This window comes from Rhinoraja longicauda, chromosome 8 (assembly GCF_053455715.1).
Source record: "Rhinoraja longicauda isolate Sanriku21f chromosome 8, sRhiLon1.1, whole genome shotgun sequence".
NCBI classification, from domain to species: Eukaryota; Metazoa; Chordata; class Chondrichthyes; order Rajiformes; family Arhynchobatidae; genus Rhinoraja; species Rhinoraja longicauda.
In genome coordinates, this window is record NC_135960.1 from 53,095,480 (window position 1) to 53,115,440 (window position 19,961).

Sequence of the window (19,961 nt, forward strand, 5' to 3'; positions counted from 1 at the left end):
CTCTTTGTTCTAGATCTGTCAATTTCACATTTATTTCATATTGCTACAAATTCAATACCCAAATGAAAAGCAACGTACAAATCAATGTAAAGTTTCTTGATTGCCCAGATGAAAACTCCTTCAATTTTGAGCAAATCTTCAGCCACGTATTCTAAGAAAATAGTCCTCTCAGAACAAACATCACATTTACCACGCGACTTACGCATTTTAAAAGATTAGTATACCTTTATAGAGTACCAGATGGTGGCAGAATCAACATGATAGCTGAAAGAAAATGGGAAATATTTCAGTGATTTGACTGTTTTACGTTTGTTGCCTGCGTCAATTCCAAATTTTGTAAACATTTCAGCAATTAAGCTAATTTGGAAAACAAAATGTCAATATGGCTAATTTAACAAAGACCAGCTTATAGCAATCATCTCCATGCACTTGTGGTACTTCAAAGTTTGTTAGAATATGGTCATCAACAGCATTTATTATCTTTTCCTAATTGTCATGAACAGAAGAGACATTTAAGAGACAATTATATTGGTGAGCCTGAAATCACTTGTACAGTCAACTAGGCAAAGAAATGAAATTTCCATCCCATTGAACCAGGCAGATTTTAACCACAATCAAATAGTTTGTACCATGATCAAGAACAGTTCTTTTGTTTCTCTTAAACTTGGTCTTGCTGATTTAGAAGACACAATGCGAGCACTGAATCTAACGGATTAGGTTGGAGGGAAGCGCGTGAATCTCTGCCTCATTTGGAAGATCTGGTTAAGTCCTCATTCATGGTGAGGAAGAAGATGCAAAGACAGTTATTGCAGGAGAAAGTGCCAGCAGATAGGAACAGTGAGTGGGAAGGGTCAGGCAGACCATGAGAGGGTGGGGTCTGCAGAAAGGGTCGATGGTGTGATGGGGACGATGTGGCTGGTGGTGAGATGCTGTTGGAACTGGTGCAAGTCAGGGAGGATGATATGCTGGATGCAGATGATAGTGGGGTAAAAGCATTAGGGGAATGTCAATTTCTGTTCTGCATGTGGAAAGGGGCAGAGTGCGAGCAGTTGTGCAGAAAATTGAGAAAAACATGGTAAAACATGGTTTCTGCATCTACTTACAATTTCCCTTAAATATATGGTAGCAGTGTGAGAGAATACCTGATAAAATTCTTAAGAGGACAGTGCCAAAAATAAGTGTTATAAACAGCCTAGATGCTAGCAAAAAATACTTTAAATTGTTTTATTAATTTTCCTTGTCCTTTCCAGTTAACAACGATAGACTGTCTTCTTTCTGATTGTCATGCAGTACCTGTTAAACTGCAAGTGTGGTACCATTCTATGGTGAATTCCAGCCTCAGAATACAACCCTTTGCATGAGCCATAAGTATGTATATTCCTTGCAAGGTGACATTTTAACTTGTGGAACATACTACCCTCAACGCTTATTTTATTCTTGGAGATTCTGCTTGCAGACATCGCACAATATGACTGCACAGCAACATACTAGGCAGGCAACATTGTAGTGCAGAATTACGTTCCCTTGGTTCTGTCTCTCATGGATCTTGGCCTATATGTAATGATGTAGTTGGAGAAAATTTGTTAAATGATTGGCATAGCAAAACAGCAACAGCAGTCGGCCGGGAAGATTGGGGCAAAAAAAAGTACAAAGTTTCTTACGAATAATTAATGCAAGTAATGATTTATTACTTGCTTTAATTATTTGTAAGAAACTGTACTTTTTTTTGCCCCAATCTTCCCGGCCGACTGCTGTTGCTGTTTTGCTATGCCAATCATTTAACAATTTTTTTCAAGGGTTCAAGGTGAGAAAACAACAGTTATCTCTAAATAACTGAATTCAAAACCAGACACCACAAAATAAAAGACAAATAACATCAACATGAAATAAAATAATTCTCCCTTACAATAAACAGAATGACAATTTAACTGAATGTGCTTTCCATCCATAAAGGAAACATACTGTTGATTTAATTAGTTTCTTATTGAGCATTACAAATATTCAAATTTGTGAAATTAGAAAGATCACATTTTTGATGACGAAAGACTAATATTTGTTTTTTGTTGATACTTCCACTCAAATTCTATAAATTGAACCCGGATATCCGAAGCATGCTCGATGGTTCTGAGAAACCTATTCCAAAAACTGCTGGGTTAAGAATATAATCCTATGTTTTAAAAACATACTTAACTGATACAGAAATATTTTATTAGAGTTTATTCATGTTCATTTTGTAATTTTTTTTAACCTTCCTTGCTCTGTATAAAAGCTTACTAAGCAACTCTGACCAAAAAGTGGTAGTTTCCAAGTTTTAAGAACTCAAGATTTTTGTATTTGAGTTTAAGAGTTGGGATCACTTTGCAGCTGAACAAAACATTGGTTCGACTGCACTTAAGAGTTCAGTGTGAAATCCTAACCACCACACCACAAGAAGAATGTGCAGCAGAAGGATGGTGCCTGGAATGGAGGACATATAAGGAGATTGGTTAGGCTGGGATTGTTCTCAGTGGAATGTAGGAGGCTGAGGGATGACGTAGATGTTGAGAAAATGTTGATGGGCATTGATAGGAGAGATAGAATCTTTTTTCCCAGAGCAGGGGAGTCTAGAACTAGAGGGCGCAGATTTAAGCTGAGAGGGGAGAAATTTAAAGCGGATCTGAAGGGCAGGTTTCATCACACAGAGAGTGGTGAATATCTGGAGTGGTCTGCCAGAGGTGTTGGTGGATATCTTTACAACATTTAAAAGATGCTGAACAAGTACTTGGATAGGAAAGGCAGAGAGGGACATAGGTATAATGCGAACAAATGGGATTACCATGGGTAGGCATCATGTTTGACATGGACAAGGTGGATGAAAATGCCTGTTTCAGTGTTGTATATTTCTATGGTTCTTTTTTTAAATAAAAAGTTATACAATATAATATATCTTTATTGCCATTGTACAGGGGTACAACGAGATTGGGAATGCGCCTCCCATACGATGCAATAATTTAATTAGCTAATCAGTATTAATTTAAACAACAACCCAACGAAACAGATTGTAACAGTTTTAAGACAGTTTTATCAATGTAGTTTGAATATTTTAGTTTCTATTTTCAGTTTTGTTCATTGCTCTTCGGTTTAGCAAAGTAGGGTGTCTTTTGATTCAAATCTGATTTATCCTGGATTTAGAAACAAAGTCTTCACAAACTTAAAGTTTGTCAGTTGTAATGATTTTACGTGCTACTTTTGGCACAGGATTTCAAATTGAGGCAACTGTATTCTAAGTAGGATGCTACTTTTATATTTAACTCCAAATACCCATTCCTCTGAGAGAACTAAACATCAGGACTGGAAAGCTATTGAATAAGCCTGTTCACATTGTCACCATGCATCTATTCAGGAAATGTTGAGAAATAATTGCACAGCAATCAAAAGAAAGGCAGAGAATTTACATTTATCTACATGGTTTGAATCTTTTAGTGTTTGTTCTTAATTTAATTCAGTGTATTTTCTAGTTTAGCAAAATTGGGTATCTTTAGATTTTAATTATTTCATCACATCCCTTAAAATGCTTCAAAACAATTCAATGATTTGATTTGGAATAACAGTTATACTGGTCAAGAAAGCTCATTTAATTCTGCCTCATCTCATGTGTAGATACCAAAAACAATTATAAATTCCCTTGGAATTAGTTAATTGGATGTAGGGGAAGAATTTCAGACTCTCTCATTTAAGTGACAATATCAAACCAGATAATGCAATTATTCATTAACCTACAAATGAAATCATAGTAAAACAAATATAATTTCTCCCAAGTTAAACAGAATATGTTTGTGATGACATTTCCCACCCCCAACAGAGCATAAAATAAATGCATAAATGTTTTGGTATATAATTTTATAAAAGTACATAACCTTATAGCACATTAAACTATAGATTTCATAACAACCATAATTCTCTTGCACTCACTGGATATCGTTAAGCAGATTTAAATAATAATTCCCAGTTATTATGTAGAAAGCATAATTGCACTTCCCCAGTTTCTCCCAAGTCATTGGCCTTGTTTGAGTACATTTCCACTGCCCCGCTATGCTATTAGATCATTCCAGTAGCCATTATTCAGTTGCAGGTTTCACCAGCCAGAGTTGTATTCTCTTTTATCATACCCCAAATTATGCCAGTTAAGTCAACACAATTCAAGATGTAGAATTGAAACATCCCTGATCTGCACTGTTTTATTATTGTTTGGATAACAGAGAGCCTAAACTGTCCGCTGAGGTTACGACCATTATCACATCCAAGTCCTGCTCCATTGTCATGAAGTTTCATTACCAGATATCTAATCTCACCAAAGATAGACACAAAGTGCTGGAGTAACTCAGCGAGTCAGGCACTTCGGAAATCCGACCCGAAACGTCATCCATCCCTTTTCTCCAGAGATGCTGCCTGACCCACTGAGTTAATCCAGCACTTTGTGTCTGTCTTCGGTATAAACCAGCATCTGCAGTTCATTGTTTCTACATCTAATCTCACCAATCTCTATCCCCTGTTGCTCATTTGAAAAAGAAAGGAACTGTACCAAGAAACTATGTGATAGCTGGACATTACACACTGGGACCAAAAGCCACAGAACGGCAACAAAATTACGGATTTTTGTAAAACCAAACTACCGAATAATGATGTGTTTTCTCTGATGTGAGAAGTGATATTTTTCTTAATATTGTATTTTGACTATTTTAAATTGAATGTGTAAAAAAAGCATTCATATTCTCTATCTTACATATATATCTACCTACAATCTCATTCATTCAACCCCTGCGGTTTAGAAGGCCTTTGGTCGCTAAGAATTCTGGGAGGTTGGAAACAATTTCACCAACTATAAGTACAAAAACTAATCGTAGATATGAGGGCAAGACAATTTAGTTACATTTTCCAGCATTCCTGTTGAACAGACTGATAAATATGAAGAGCAATGGAAAAGGAAGAACTGTAGATTTTGGATCTCTTAAACAAAAACAGAAAATGCTGGAAATACCGGGGTGCCTCGGTGCCCCGGTAGAGTTTGTGGCTCACAACGCTTACAGTGCCAGAGACCCGGGTTCAATTCCGACTACAGGTGCTGTCTGTACGGAGTTTGTACATTCTCCCCGTGACCGCGTGGGGTTTCTCCGAGAAATTTGTTTTCCTCCCACACTCCAAAGACGTACAAGTATGTAGGTTAATTGGCTTTATATAAATGTAAAAATTGTCCCTGGTGTAGGATGGCATTAGTGTGCGGGGATCGTTGGTCGGTGCGGACTCACTAGACCAAAGGGCCTGTTTCTACACTATATCTCTAAACTAAACTAAACTAAACTAAACTCAGGAGGTCAGACAGAGTTGAGGGTAGAAACGGAGTTAACATTTCCGGTCACTGACATTTTAATCACATATGCAAAAGGTTAGTTTTCATAAGGAGATAACTACATGGCGAGTAATATTTCATAGAAATTAAAATAATACTTGTGTGGAAATAACCTAATTTTATCACTACCATATGATACCAATAATCCCTGCACATGAGCGCTTAAGTGGACAAGACAGATTCCAAAGTCACAGCAACTTGGGAGCTATTTAATTTATGCTGGAAAAATCTTTTCACATACAAAAAAGCTTATGTTATTTTTTCCAATAATGGTCAATCAGTCCAATATCATAAAATTGGCATTTACCCTTTGACCCACCTCATCCCCACTTTAAGCATTTTTCTTATATAGGGTCATTGTTAATTCAACAACATGATCAAAGTTGCTGTAAATACTAAAGAACAAAAAAATCATTGCCATAATTTAAACAGGCATTTAACTCCACCATTTTTTCAAATAGATTTTTCATAATAGGTGCATAATGTACACATTTTCTATTTATTAAGTGAGGGTATTAAGTGCAAAGAAGAATTAACTCTAAATTATAATTGCTGGAGGTAACAGGAGAGTTTGGAATAATAAAAATATTTCTGTTGCCCCATTGTTAAACATACATCTTAAATCAAAAAATAGCAACTCCAAGTATCAGAACAATTAACATTTCAAAGAGTGTAGTAGGTTAAGTAGCATTTTGATTTAATTGTGAAAAAACTCATGGGAACTGATAAGAGTATACATACTGAGCAACAATTTTTGTTGGGATTTGTGAATGCAGTCTAAACAGTCAGGCCTTTTACAACTGAAATCGGGAAACATTTCATATTAAGGGTGATACAAATATTTTTTTCTACAAATGATATTTGATTTTGGAGCAATTGTTCATTTAAAATCAGACTCTGATTCATATTTTAATCACCAACTGTGAATAGATAGTTCTCCTTAAACATTTCCCTTAAAGCAAGAGTTTCTGTGGGCTGCTCTTTCTCCCATTTCAATCCTTCAAAAGTAGCTTCTGCTCATTGTCCAACCCAATAATTAGTATGCTGATTCCATTTTATATTTTCCCTCAGAGATTGCGTTCAGTGCTTTCCACTTGTCTTCTTGCGGTTACGTTATGATCTGCTCAAAAACCTTCTAATGGGGCAACAGAAATATTTTTAATTATTCAATACCTTCCTGTTACCTCCAGTAAATCCAATTTAGAGTTAAACGATCTTTGCACTTAATACCTTCACTTATTGTTCTTTTCATGGCTATTCTTGAACTCCACTGCCTTTCTGATCTTAAAATGCTGTTATCACTTTATTCCAACAAAATAAATCTGCTTCCTCTTTCATGTTTTTTCTCTGCAAACCATGAGCATGTAAAGTCAAAATTAAGCTAATATCCAATATTGATCCAATGTGCAGGCATTTTTATTACTTCTTCAACACATTCAATCAGAAACAATTTTTGTCAGTTTTCTTACTTTGTATTTATTGTACCTGCTCCTTGTGGTGCTAAAAAGTCTTTAATCCAATTATCCTGTCCTAATTTCTCTTGAACTTCACCAGCCTTTTCACAACCATTCTTCTCAAATCTCAGGAAAGCTTTTTAACTTAACTCTTTGTATCCTTCTACAATCTACATGATTTTAGACACTAACCTAACCATCGCCTAGCCTTTTTTTCTCAATTTACCCTTATCCCAAACTACTTGAAGTCATGCCGGCGAAAACATAGAAAACTGGTGCAGGAGTAGGCCATTCGGCCCTTCAATGTGATCATAGCTGATCACCCAAAATCAGTACCCCGTTCTGGCTTTTTCCCATATCCCTTGAATCCCTTAGTCCTAAGAACTAAATCTAACTCTCTCTTGAAAACATCCAGTGAATTGGCCTCCACTGCCTGGGCTTCCCAGTAACAAAAACATTTCATCAGAAAATTGAAAAATCTGCAGCATTAAGAAAAAAAATCACTCTTTACTAAGCAAATGGAATAAATATCAATGGCCCCACATCTTACCTCAGGCTTTCATCCTATAACCCTACAGCTATAATCCTACCACAATCATTTTGTTTTGAGCGGAGCAGGTTTTGAACTTTGAATATTGATAACTGTGAAACGTAATGAACTTTAATATAACCAGTACAGCCTTTAACATCACCAATGACTGGCTAGTTCGCTGTGTAGTGGTGCTGATGAGAAATACGAACAGCCTGTTGTGAAATGGGATATCGGCCGGATTCTCAATAAAACAGACCATTCAATACATTCAATTCATATAATCGTGACCGCCGTAAACACCGTCGTGATCATAAACCAGACTAATAATAATAATAATAATTCATTTATTTTATATAGCGCCTTATCGCATGCTCAAAGCGCTTTACAAAAACAATTAACATAGAAACAAACAGACAAACTATCCTGACGGAAAAGCGGCGAATACACAACGCCAGCGTCCTCTCACGTCAGGGTCCGGCAGTAGACATTAAAAAGCACGACACACAGATATAATTTTTTACACAAAACTGCCATCACAGTGATTGCTCTAGGCATACCCTCACTGTGATGGAAGGCAAAGTCTTATCTCCTCCCTGCTGATCAAAACTGGGTACTTTTGATGGTGTGCAACATTTAAATCTCCAGGAGGGAGAGAGAGCTCGACTGCCAACCTGGTGCAGTTGACAGCATCGCTGATCCCGCCCCAGGACACGGCGGCTGGGGAGCGTCGCCATGTTAACGGGGAAGGTTGGCGAGCACACCCACCCGCCAGACACCCGATCGCCGCCGACACCGCGAACGGACGGCATTCAGATCATCGGCGCCCTGCAGCGCAAGCCATGGCGGCCGCCGTTTACAAACTTACCACAGGGCCTGGTGCCGACTGACGGCCGCTGCTGCGGGATCGGGAGGGCTCAGCGCCCTGACGTCGCAGGGCCACGTGACGCAAGAGCGCTCGCCAGCGACGCCCCACCGCCGCCACTGCGCAGAATCCGCTGTGGGTTCACTTGTGCAGGAAGGAGCTGCAGATGCTGGTTTACACACAAGATAGATACACACAAAATGTTGGAGTAACTCAGCGGCTCAGACAGCATCTCTGAAGAGGAATAGGTGACGTTTCAGGTCCAGACCCTCCTTCAGTCTGAGTCAGGGTAGAAGTCTAGAGATATGGAAGGGTGAGGTGTGAAAGCGACAGATCAATGCAGACGCTGCTCAAGGAAATGTAGAATGAATGGTTCATTGTTAGGTGACAAGGAGGCATACAATCAGTAAAAATTAATCAGTACGACAGTGAAACCGTAGGAAGGAACTGCAGATGCTGGTTTAAACCGTAGACCCAAGTGCTAGAGTAACTCAGCGGGTCAGGCAGCAACTCTGGAGAAAAGAAATAGCTGATGTTTCGGGTTGAGACCCTTTTTGAGGAAGTGAGACAGTGAAACTAATCGGAGAACTAGGGTGGGGAAGGGATGGAGAGAGGGAAAACAAGGATTACTTGAAGTTGGAGAAATCAATATTCATACCGCTGGGTTGTAAGCTGCTCAAGAGAAATATGAGGTGCTGTTATTCAAATTTGCATTGGGCCTCTGACAGTGGAGTAGGCCCTGGACAGAAACTGGCTTCACTCGCACGGTTGCTCTCCTGGAACATCGAAACATGGTGGGTGCGTGAATGACTCGTCAGAAAGGTCATTGAACTGCTGCTTCATAGAGCCAGAGACCCGAGTTCGATCCTGACTTCAGGTGCTGGCCTGCAGAGTTTTCACGTTCTTCCTATGACCACATAGGTTTCCTCCACTCCCAAAGCAGCACTTAGGTTAATTGGCTTCTGTACGTTGCTGCTAAATTGTAGGGAGTGGTTGAGAAAGGACGATATTGTGTAAAAGCAAGGAACTTCAGATGCTGGTTTACACAAAAGAACACCAAGTGCTGTAATAACTCAGCAGGTTAGGCAGCATCTCAAGAGAACATGGATAGATGACATGTAGAAAGGAACTAGTATATACCGAAGATGGACACAAAGTGCTGGAGTAACTTCGCAAGTCAGGCAGCACCTCTGGAGAACATCTGCCAAAACGGGTGAAGTGCATAACATTGATTATCTTGTTACTATGGCACCTGTCAAGGGGTGGGATACATTAGGCTTCAAGTGAACAGTCAGTTCTTGAAGTTGGTGTGTTGGATGCAGGAGAAATGGGCAGGAGTAAAGAGCTGAGCGACTTTGACAAGGGCCAAATTGTCATGGCCAGACGACTGGGTCAGAGTACCTACTGACAGTGGTCTGAGGAGGGACAAACCACAAACGGGCGACAAGGGGTTGGGCGCCCAAGACTCAGCGATGCACGAGGGCAACAATGGCTATCCCGTCTGGTCCGAACCGACAGAAGGCACAAGTCACAGAATATTTTAAGTGATCACAGGAGGAATGTGTCACAATTCAGTGCATCGCATCCTGCTTCGTATGGGGCTGCACACGGAGGACCAACAGCATATTAGGCAGGTGGTCATAATGTTTTGGCTGATCGGTGTAGATAGATGATGTTTCCAGTTGGAACCAGTCTTCAGATTCATTCTGTGCATGACTATTGAATGGTTAGCATGGATTCATAGTTTCCATTCTGTATCTCTAAAGTTTAGAGATGTCACCTGTTCATTCCCTCCACAGACACTGCTTGGCCACCTGAATTACTCCAGCGTTTTGCACGATTTGAATGGACAGGCTTTGTACACTTAGGCTGAGAAGCGTACCGAAGGAGCTCATACAGAAATTGAGAGTAGACAGCTTCCCCGAGGAAAGGAACAAAGTGGTTGACAATTTTATTTGATATTAATAAATTAATATTACAGGATTTAAAAGGTGGTTTCCATCAGCTTTCATTTGGGTCAGGAAACGGACCCTTGGTCAGAGGAACTCTCCTGAGGCTAAATGATCCACACCTATTAAGTTAATAATTCTAAAGGATGATAACCATACAAGACAATTTCTGCTTATACCTTCATTACTCTGATAAAAGTGAATGTTTATAACAATTGGACAACCTTTATAGGCAGATTTTGCCATTTAAAATCTGTATTAACTATTAGATTATTGTACCCTAAAATTGCTTCATTAAATCAATTCTGTTATTTTATATAATCACAAATCAATATAGTGGGCATATCAGAGAGTATAAATAGTTATGCATTTGCAATTTAAGACAAACATCCCATTTTTACAAGTGTTTGGATTTATTCAATGGTATGACAAAAATCATGAAACAAACATTTCTACATAAACACTCCAACATAAATGAAAGCCAATTAAATAATTATGTTAGCACATGATTGGGCTACTTATCATTCAATATTTTTCTTTACATTGCAAATAAAATTAGAAAAGCCACCATTAAACAGAAGAGTCTCATTACTTCGGACAGGGCAAATCCAAGGATAGCATGTGAGAACAACTGCTGTTTCAGAGAAGGATTTCTGGAAGAAAATTAAGTATTATTAATATTGTAACATAATATCCTCTTAATTGAAAGTAGCAAGTCGCAGTTTATTTATTTTGGGCTATAGATAATCCTATTACATAGCTGGCAGGATATCTTTTCGAAAAGTTGAACGTAAGGGCAGTCTCACAGTCATACAGCTAATTGCATAAATCTGTGCCATTAACATTGTGTTTAATGGTGGCTTTTCTAATTTTAAGACCTAAGAATGATATGGGAAGGCTTTGAAATTAAAGAGGCTTCGAAAATATAACTGCAGCTTTTTTTGGTAAATAGTCCCCAAAAACACAACTATCACATTCTATGTAAAAATCAAGGTGAATATTGGTTTTACCCATGCTGTATTCAAGAAAGTAAAAATACTGATTCAATTATGGGAAGACTAAAAGGACTGCATACAGGGTTCGTACACTTGGTACAGCAAAAAATTCAAGGACTTTCAAGGTCCAAAAATCCCATTTTCAAGGACCAAAATCCAGCAAACATTGATGGTTTTTTCCAGTTTTTCTCCATATAGGTAAGAAAATACTGTTTTCAAAACTCTTAATTTGGTGTATATATGGTTAATTAGTAAAAACCATGATGATTTTGTAGGTTTTTTTGCGGCGAGTTCCCCTCAACTCTCCCCGACTCTTTAACTTGTCCTGGAGCTGTGGAACCGCCGCGGCGGCTGCGGGGACTGGAGGCAGAAGCTGCTGGCGAAGGTTCACTCGAGAGCGGATCGCCACTGACCCAGTGGCAGGACAAGGCGAGAGATTGCAGCGCCCCCTCGCAAACAACAAACTCAAGGAAACTTCCCTCCTCGCCGCCCCGGCAGCTGCCGCTAACACCGGGGATGCGGGGCTTCTGAACAACAACTACAACACTGGTGTTTGTTCTCATTTCGCTGCGCTAGAGGGAGACGGGGCCGGGGAAGAGAGTGGAGGAGCGGTGCAGATCTCGCTGGCGCTGGGAGAGAGAGAGGAGAGAGAGAGAAAGGGAGGGGAGAGAGAGGGAGGGGAGAGACGGTTCAGAGGGAGGGGAGAGAGGGGGTGGAGAGAGAGGGGGTGGAGGGAGAGGGGGTGGAGAGAGAGGGGGGGTGGAGAGAGAGGGGTTAAAGAGAGGGAGGGGATTAAAGAGAGGGAGGGGAAAGTCGGGGTAGAGGGAGCAACGGGTAAGAGCGGGAGCGCAGGGTGGGAGAGGGTGTTGGAGGGTCCGGTGAAGGAGCGCCGCTACTTGTGGGGGCTGCTCCCTCTCTCTCTCTCTCTCTCTCCCTCTCTCTCTCCCAGCGCCAGCGAGATCTGCGCCGCTCCTCCACTCTCTTCCCCGGCCCTGTCTCCCTCTAACGCAGCAAAATAAGAACAAACACAAGTGTTGTAGTTGTTGTTCAGAAGCCCCGGGATGAGCGGTGGCAGCGGCGAGGAGGAGGGAAGTTTCCTTGAATTTGTTGTTTGCGAAGGCGCAGCGATCTCTCGCCTTGTCCCGGCTCTGGGTCATAAATGAATATCAGACAAAACACACATTCCTGCTTCTTCAATGTCTTTATTCTCAGCGACAAAGCAGGTAAGAGAATATGTAAATAGGCAACAAAGACAAACATGTCTAACAATGTTTCCTGGCTTTTAATAAAAAATACACATTATAAACGATAAAAAAAACACCACGTTACTCTGCATGAATTAATAGTTTTATCATAAAAAGTGAATTTTCAAAGACTTGAGGACCTATGATAAATCCAAGGACTTTCAAGGCCTTGAAAAACAGTTTCAAATTCCAGGACTTTCAGGGACCGTAGGAGCCCGGTGCATACCTTTAATTTCCCATTTATACAAAAGGATGTTTTGTATAAAATACCTTGAAAGAAAATATCTAGATTTCCCCGAAGGGGAATGACATGCAAAACTACACGTTTTTCATTTGACCAGAATTTATTGAGAATCGATTTCATTGACTCAAGGCCCTTCATATGACCCGTAAATTATTTTCACAGCTTGCTTCACAGATTCCCTCTGTGCAGAATACAATAATTTGCTTGAGGGTTGAGGCGGGAAAGAAGTGTTGATAATTGAGCAGAAGGGCAGAAAAATGAAAGAGAAAATGACCACTGGGAAATTATTTGAAGTTTATGGAAATTAAAGGGAATTTAAGGAAGTTATTATAAGCATGGCTATTTGTTATAATACAAATGAGTGGTCGAGTTCATATATTCTTATTAATTCTATTTTACTCTTTTTATCTACATGATGTTTCCTCGGTGTCAGTTTTGCTATATTGGTAACACTTTTACATTTGAATAATTAAAATTACAATATTTTACCAACTATTTGACCCTGTACTAGGCTGGGCATTCTCTTCCTAACTTCCAGGTCAGAATTTTGTAATATTTTCTCATTACAATACTTTTCAACCAGATAGATTAAGTGGGCCAGTTATCAAGTTATAAAGTTATCAAGTTATATTCACAGATTGCACTAAAGCAAACCCTACATCATCAAGAGAAACACGACATTTGCCATGATATCCTGGACGATCTAGCAGTATAATTAATTAGCATTATACCACTATTATGTGCACCATTATTCAACAACATTTTGGAATTTAAAAATGTTTTTTTGTCTGTTTTGCAAAATAATTATTTGAATATTATATACATTAAGGTCATTTATTAAAAACAAACTCATTGGTGGTATGCTTAACGAATACATTCTGGTGCAGGCAATCTTCGCAGTAATATTCTGGATTCTGCAATTTTTGTTTATGAAAATTACCTGGCATAGCCAATAATAAGACGACCAAAAACCATCCCAATGCCAGCTCCAGAACCAGCCACGCCCACTGTAGCAGCTCCAGCACCAATGAACTTTGCAGCGGTGTCAATATCCTGATTTGCAGTACTTGTCTGGAAGTCTCTGAGTACTTCCTGAATAAATGCATTTTTGCCTCGACTCCTCAAAAGTGCAATGTTTCCCTGGAATTAATTGAGAAATAGATATTTTACAAAAATTTATAGTAATTTTTTTTCCCTGAAGAGTTTCAAAATAACATTTGTTTTGAACATTGATTTGAGTGACATGTCCATATCCACATTTCTCCTTTTTCTCCAGAGATGCTGCCTGATCTGCTGAGTAATTCCAGCATTCTGTGTCTATCTTTATGACTGACCATCCAGTTTTTTTAATCTTGAAATCAATTACTCTGCAAATCATTATTGTTATGAAGAGGTCTAGAACTGGGTTGTGAGCACATTATTTTTGTAAGTGGGTTTTACTTTGTATCACCTTCTATTACTTTTCTAATGATTATGTGATAATTGCCAACTGGGATTATAATGTAAATGCCCGCATTGTAACAGCACAAAAATAACTTAACTAGAGACAAGTTCAGTTATTTGTCTCTTGTTAGTTCTGGAATAGTTCTGGAATATTCAATGACACACCCAGGCAATTCTGGAATATTCAATACTACTGCCAGGCAATCGACTGGTACCATAACTTTTGCTTTATCCATTCTTTTCAACGTTTCTTGATATTGCATACAGTGAACAAAATTGGCTAAAGACTGGCTTCTCTAATATTGGAGATCTCAGGAGGAAGTTAAGATTAAACATCCATTCAGAACAGTATTGAACTATCTGATCCATTCTGAATTAATCTGATTTATTTTGGTGGTAATTTCCCAAAATTTAATGCAGTTGTTTTTGGTGAATGGCACTTTGTCTCCGTTAGGACTGAACAATGATTACTTCTATCAAATCAAGAACACATTGATGTGTCTGCAACAGGGAGACTGGTAAGGACAATGCCAATCGGCTTTATTCTGTATTGGTTTACTCCCAGTGTCAAGCAGCTTACTGACTTGAGTTTCTAGAAGGTCATTCTTGACAGTGGGCAATAATTTCTTTTGCTGGGAACATTCATGCATTTGCTACTCTCAAGTCTGCTTCTCTGTGTAATTCATCATGGAAAACTATTGGTTCATTAAACAAGGAAGAATGGTAGATAATAGTCAATGGATTTCACTGTCCTTGGTTTACCTAATGCCATGAGACTTCGTAGGTTCAGGAGAGAATGTTGAGGAGTCGTAAGAGCATGCATCCACACCTCTAAACCACAGTGTCTTTACCTCTTTCATGTGGGTAGGACAGGAAATTTTGACAAAAGTCATCAGATATTTTTCAGCTGTACTTGGCAAGTTCAACTGAGCAGGGATTGCCTCTGCCATCACCAAATCCAATGTCCATGTTGATGCTGATAGTGGCTCTGCTTTCATTGTTGATGTGTTTCAACGTAGTGATTTTCATTGAACTAGTTGAAGTTTACAATAATCTGTCCATTTTACTGTCACATTTACTGTCACCAAATCTCAGATTTCAGTCAAATTTAAACTTAATGATACTAAACTCTCCAAAGTACATCACAGAATCACTATCCATTGCATGGGATATCATGACAGATGACCAGAAACCTAGTCATGAGGTAGATTTAAGGAATGTCTTGAAAATGGAGAGGAGGTTAAAACCTAAGCCACAAAGAATGGTAAAGCACCCAAACTCAGAGATGGGCAAGAGGCCACAAATTGGGGAGCACAAAAATATTTGAGTACGAGAGAGCTAAATAAAGTTACAGATAGGAAGGAGCAAAGCCATGGTGCAAGTTTTGAAAATCATATTGCTGCCAGACTAGGAACCAACATTGGTTGCCGAACAGGGGACAATGGGGTCAGGGAATCTGGTGCAGGTTAGGATGCAGAGAACTGAATTTTGGATCAGTTCATTTATAAATGATGCAAAGTCAATCAGGAAAGCATTGGAATAATTTAACGTAAAAGACTACCTTTATCTAAGGAAACCTAAATTGTGTCTGAGAGTTCAAGCAACAGAGTTAGTTAAGGTATGAGAGATTAAGGTTGAAAGTGGGGAGGGTAGGCAGTAAAAATGAGAGGAGAGACTTTACATGTGATGCTTTCAACACTCATCTGTAATAATTGGAGTCACGTGTCCTCTTTGGTACAGGAACCAGTCAGGGTGTCCTCCACATCACAAGAACCCATTACATGAAGAATAAAATAATGATGAGGGAGAGAATAGCTTTTCCCCTAAAAAAATCAACATGGGTATCTTTGTGTAAAGTCCAGAAGATGGGAAAATATTAAATGAATTTCCTATCAGGTTTTACTGTGAAACATCGAAGAAACATAGAAAAATAGGTGCAGGAGTAGGCCATTTGGCCCATCGAGCCAGCACAGCCATTCAATATGATCATGGCTGATCATCTAAAATCAGTACCCCGTTCCTGCTTTTTCTTCATATCCCGATTCCTTTAGCCCTACGAGCTAATTCTAATCTCTCTTGAATACATCCAGTAAAATGGCCTCTGCTGGCTTCTGTGGCAGAGGATTTCGCAGATTCAATACTCTCTGGATGAATTTTTTTTTCCTCATCTCAGTCCTAAATGGCCTACCTAAATGGCCTTCATAAACTGTGACCTCTGGTTCTGGACTCCCTTGATATCGGGAACAATTTTCCTGCATCTAGCCTGTCCAATCCTTTAAGAATTTTATATGTTTCCATATGATCCCCTCTCATTCTTCTAAATTCCAGAGAATATAAGCCCAGTCGACCCATTCTTTCATCATATGTCAGTCCCGCCATCCCGGGAATTAACCTGGTGAACCTACGCTGCACTCTCTCAACAACAATAATGTCCTTCCTCAAATTAGGAGACCAAAATTGCACATAATACTCCAGGTGTGGTCTCACTAGGGCCCTGTTCAACTGCAGTAGGACCTCCTTGCTCCGAAACTCAAATCCTCTCACAATGAAGGCCAACATGCCATTAGCTTTCGTCACTGCCTGCTTTATCTGCATGCTTACTTTTAGTGACTGGTGTACAAGCACACCCAGGTCTCGTTGTTCCTCTCCTTTTCCTAATCTGACACCATTCAGATAATAATCTGCCTTCCTGTTCTTGCGACCAAAGTGGATAACCTCACATTTATCCACATTATACTGCATCTGCCATGCACCTTCCCCCTCACACAACCTATCCAAGTCACCCTGCAGCCTCATAGCATCCTCATCACAGCTCACACTGCCACCCAGCTTTGTGTCATCCGTAAAAATGTAGATGTCACATTTAATTCCCTCGTCTATATATATTGTAATATATATTGTAAATAACTGTGGTTCCAGCACGGAGCCTTGCGGCACCCCACTAGTCACTCCCTGCCATTCTGAAAAGGACCCGTTAATTCCTACTCTTTGCTTCCTGCCTACCAACCAGTTCTCTATCCATGTCAATACCCTACCCCCAATACCATGTGCTCTAATTTTGCACACTAATCTCTTGTGTGAGACCTTGTCTAAAGGTTTATGAAAGTCCAGATACACCGCATCCACTAGCTCTCCCTTATCCATCCTACTTGTTACATCCTCCAAAAATTCCAGATTAGTCAAGCATGATTTCCACTTCATAAATCCGTGCTGACTTTGACCAATCCTTTCCAAATGCGCTGCTATAACATCTTTAATAATCGACTCAAGCATCTTCCCCACTACTGATGTAAGGCTGTAGGAAAATAACTGCAGATGCTGGTACAATAATTCCCCGTTTTCTCTCTCCCTCCTTGCTTAAAAAGTGGAGTTATATTGGCTACCCTCCAGTCCACAGGAACTGATCCAGAGTCGAGAGAACATTGGAAAATGATCACCAATACATCCACAATTTCTAGGGACACCTCCCGAGTACTCTGGGATGCAGACCATCAGGCCCTGGGAATTTATCTGCCTTCAGTCCCAACAGTTTACCTAACAACATTTCATGACTAATGTGGATTCCATTCAGTTCCTCCCTCCCACTAGATCCTCGGTCTCAGAGTATTTCTGAGAGATAGTTTGTGTCTTACTTAGTGAAGACACAACCAAAGTACTCATTTAACTGTTTTGCAATTTTCTTGTTTACCATTGAAAAAAATCACCTGCCTCTGATTGTAAGGGACCTACATTTGTCTTCACTAATCTTTTCCTTTTTACATATCTAATGAAGCATTTAGTGTCAGTTTTTATATTCCTTGCAAGCTTTCTTTATGCTCTTTTTCCCCCACTCTTAATTAAGCCCTGTCCTCCTCTGTTGAGTTCTAAATTTCTCCCAGTCCTCCCGTTTGCTGCTTCCTCTGGCCAATTTATATGCCTCTTCCTTGGATTTAACATTTAATTATGATTATGGAAGTGAAGTAATTGAGGCAGAGGAGTTGTAATGTCTTCGACCATGTACGAATTACCAAAGAGGAGGAATTGGTGATTTTAAAGCACATTCAGGTGATTAAATCCCCAGGGCCTGCCCAAGCGCAACTTCCGACCTTCTCTCCCAGGGAGAATCCTGGGAGGAAATTGCAGAGATAGTTGCATCATCTTTAGCACACATAAAGTTCTGGAGAATGTTATACAGCAGAGAGACCTGGAAATACAGGTGCATGGTATCCTAATTTGAGGAAGGACATTCTTGCTATTGAATGCAGCGTAGGTCCACGAGGTTAAAAAATCCCCGGATGGCGGGACTGTCATATGATGAAAGAATGGAACAACTGGGCATGCATGCACTGGAATTTAGAAGAGTGAGTGGGGATCTTATAGAATCATATAAAATGATTAAGGGATTGGAGTCGCGAGATGCAGGATACATGTTCCTGATGTTGGGGGAGTCTAGAACCAGGGGCCACAGTTTAAGAATAAGGGTTAGGCTATTTAGAACTGAGATGAGGGAAAACCTTAAATTGTGGAATTCTCTGCCTCCGAAGGCAGTGAAGGCCGACTCACTGGATGCATTGAAAAGAGAATTAGATAAAGCTCTTAGGGCTAGCGGAATCAAGGGATATGGGGAGAAGGCAGGAACGGGGGTACTGATTGTGGATGATCAGCCATGATCACATTGAATGGCGGTGCTGGCTCAAAGGGCCGAATGGCCTACTCCTGCACCTATTTTCTATGTATCTATATATCCTGAAAATTTTGATTCAGGTGGACAGGCTGGCGAAGAAGGCATTTGGCACATTTGTCATGCTTGCCACAACTTGCCAACACAACGATTCTTCTACGATCAGCAAATGCGCTAGTAGTTCATTCAGTCATTTTATCCGTCATTTTATTCTGTGATAGTGCAATAATCTGCTGTTTACACAGTTATACTCCCCTAATCTGTAAAAATCCCAAAGGTTCCGCATCTGCCACATGTGATGTTTACCAGGTCCCACACTCACTCAACATACTAGGACCATGTATCCATTTACAACATTCAATGGAAGATTTATCACCTTATTGTGTCACTGTTTAAAAAGTGAATTAAATGTACATTGAGGTATGAATAAGAATAATATCCAATAGTCTGCAAAATCTGGAGACACAAGTAACTGCAGCTGCTGGATTCGAGCAAAACACAATATGCTGGAGGAATGCAGCATCTGTGGAGGGTATGGTAAATGACTTTTTGGGCTGGTTTCCTTCTTCAGATTGAGCATCAGTGCATAGTACTTGGGCAGCACAGTAGCGCAGCTGGGAAAGCTGCTGCCTCACAGCGCTTTCAACCCGGGTTCTTTCCTGACCTGTGTGGAGTTTGCAAATTCTCCCTGTGACGTCGTCGGTTTCCTCTGGGTAGTCTGGTTTCATCCTGCGTCCCAAAGACATGTGGGTTTGAAGGTTAATTTGCTTCTGCAAATTGCCACTACCGTAGTGTAGAGAGAGTGGATGAGAAAGTGGGATAACAAAACTACTGTGAACTGATGATTGATTGATGGTCAGCATGGACTCGATGGGTCGAAGGGCCTATTTCCATTCTGTGTCTCTAAGTTAAGTTAATAGTATGTTTCCTATTTTGGAGACAGAGAGATTGAGAAAGGGGAGAGAGGTTTCAGACATAGTGAAAGTGAATTTGAGGACAAGGTGGAAGTTAGTCGTGAAGTTGATTAAATCATCGAGCTCTGCCAGGATGCAAGTCTACTCATCTGACATAAACAATAATGTATTATTTGAGTTTTACTGTAGAGTATACTGAAATAAAATATAAATCATGCTTATTGAATGCAGAGCATATCAGAAGGGGCAAATGACTTCCTCCTGCTCTCTTACATGGA

General features: G+C 39.9%; 2 protein-coding genes across 8 annotated transcripts in view; both read right to left on the reverse strand.

Moving 5' to 3' along the window:
* Window positions 1-8,331, reverse strand: part of atf2 (activating transcription factor 2) — a 106,568-nt gene extending 98,237 nt beyond the window's left edge. For 4 of the 7 annotated variants that reach the window (XR_013547556.1, XM_078403986.1, XM_078403980.1 and 1 more), the window contains exons 1-2: window positions 8,238-8,331; window positions 225-264 (exon numbers count right to left, since the gene is read on the reverse strand). The gene's annotated coding sequence lies outside the window, so the exon portion shown is untranslated. Of the gene's footprint in view, window positions 1-224; window positions 265-8,043; window positions 8,064-8,237 lie in introns of those variants that run through there. The other 3 variants (XM_078403983.1, XM_078403982.1, XM_078403984.1) reach the window with 3 other exon arrangements.
* A 2,390-nt stretch (window positions 8,332-10,721) lies between these two features.
* Window positions 10,722-15,107, reverse strand: LOC144596367 (ATP synthase lipid-binding protein, mitochondrial-like). Its single transcript, XM_078404623.1, has 3 exons — window positions 14,961-15,107; window positions 13,607-13,806; window positions 10,722-10,836 (listed from the first exon to the last, which is right to left on the reverse strand). The coding sequence occupies exons 1-3, from the start codon at window positions 15,105-15,107 to the stop codon at window positions 10,722-10,724; spliced, it is 462 nt and encodes a 153-aa protein (XP_078260749.1).
* Window positions 15,108-19,961: the final 4,854 nt, after the last annotated feature.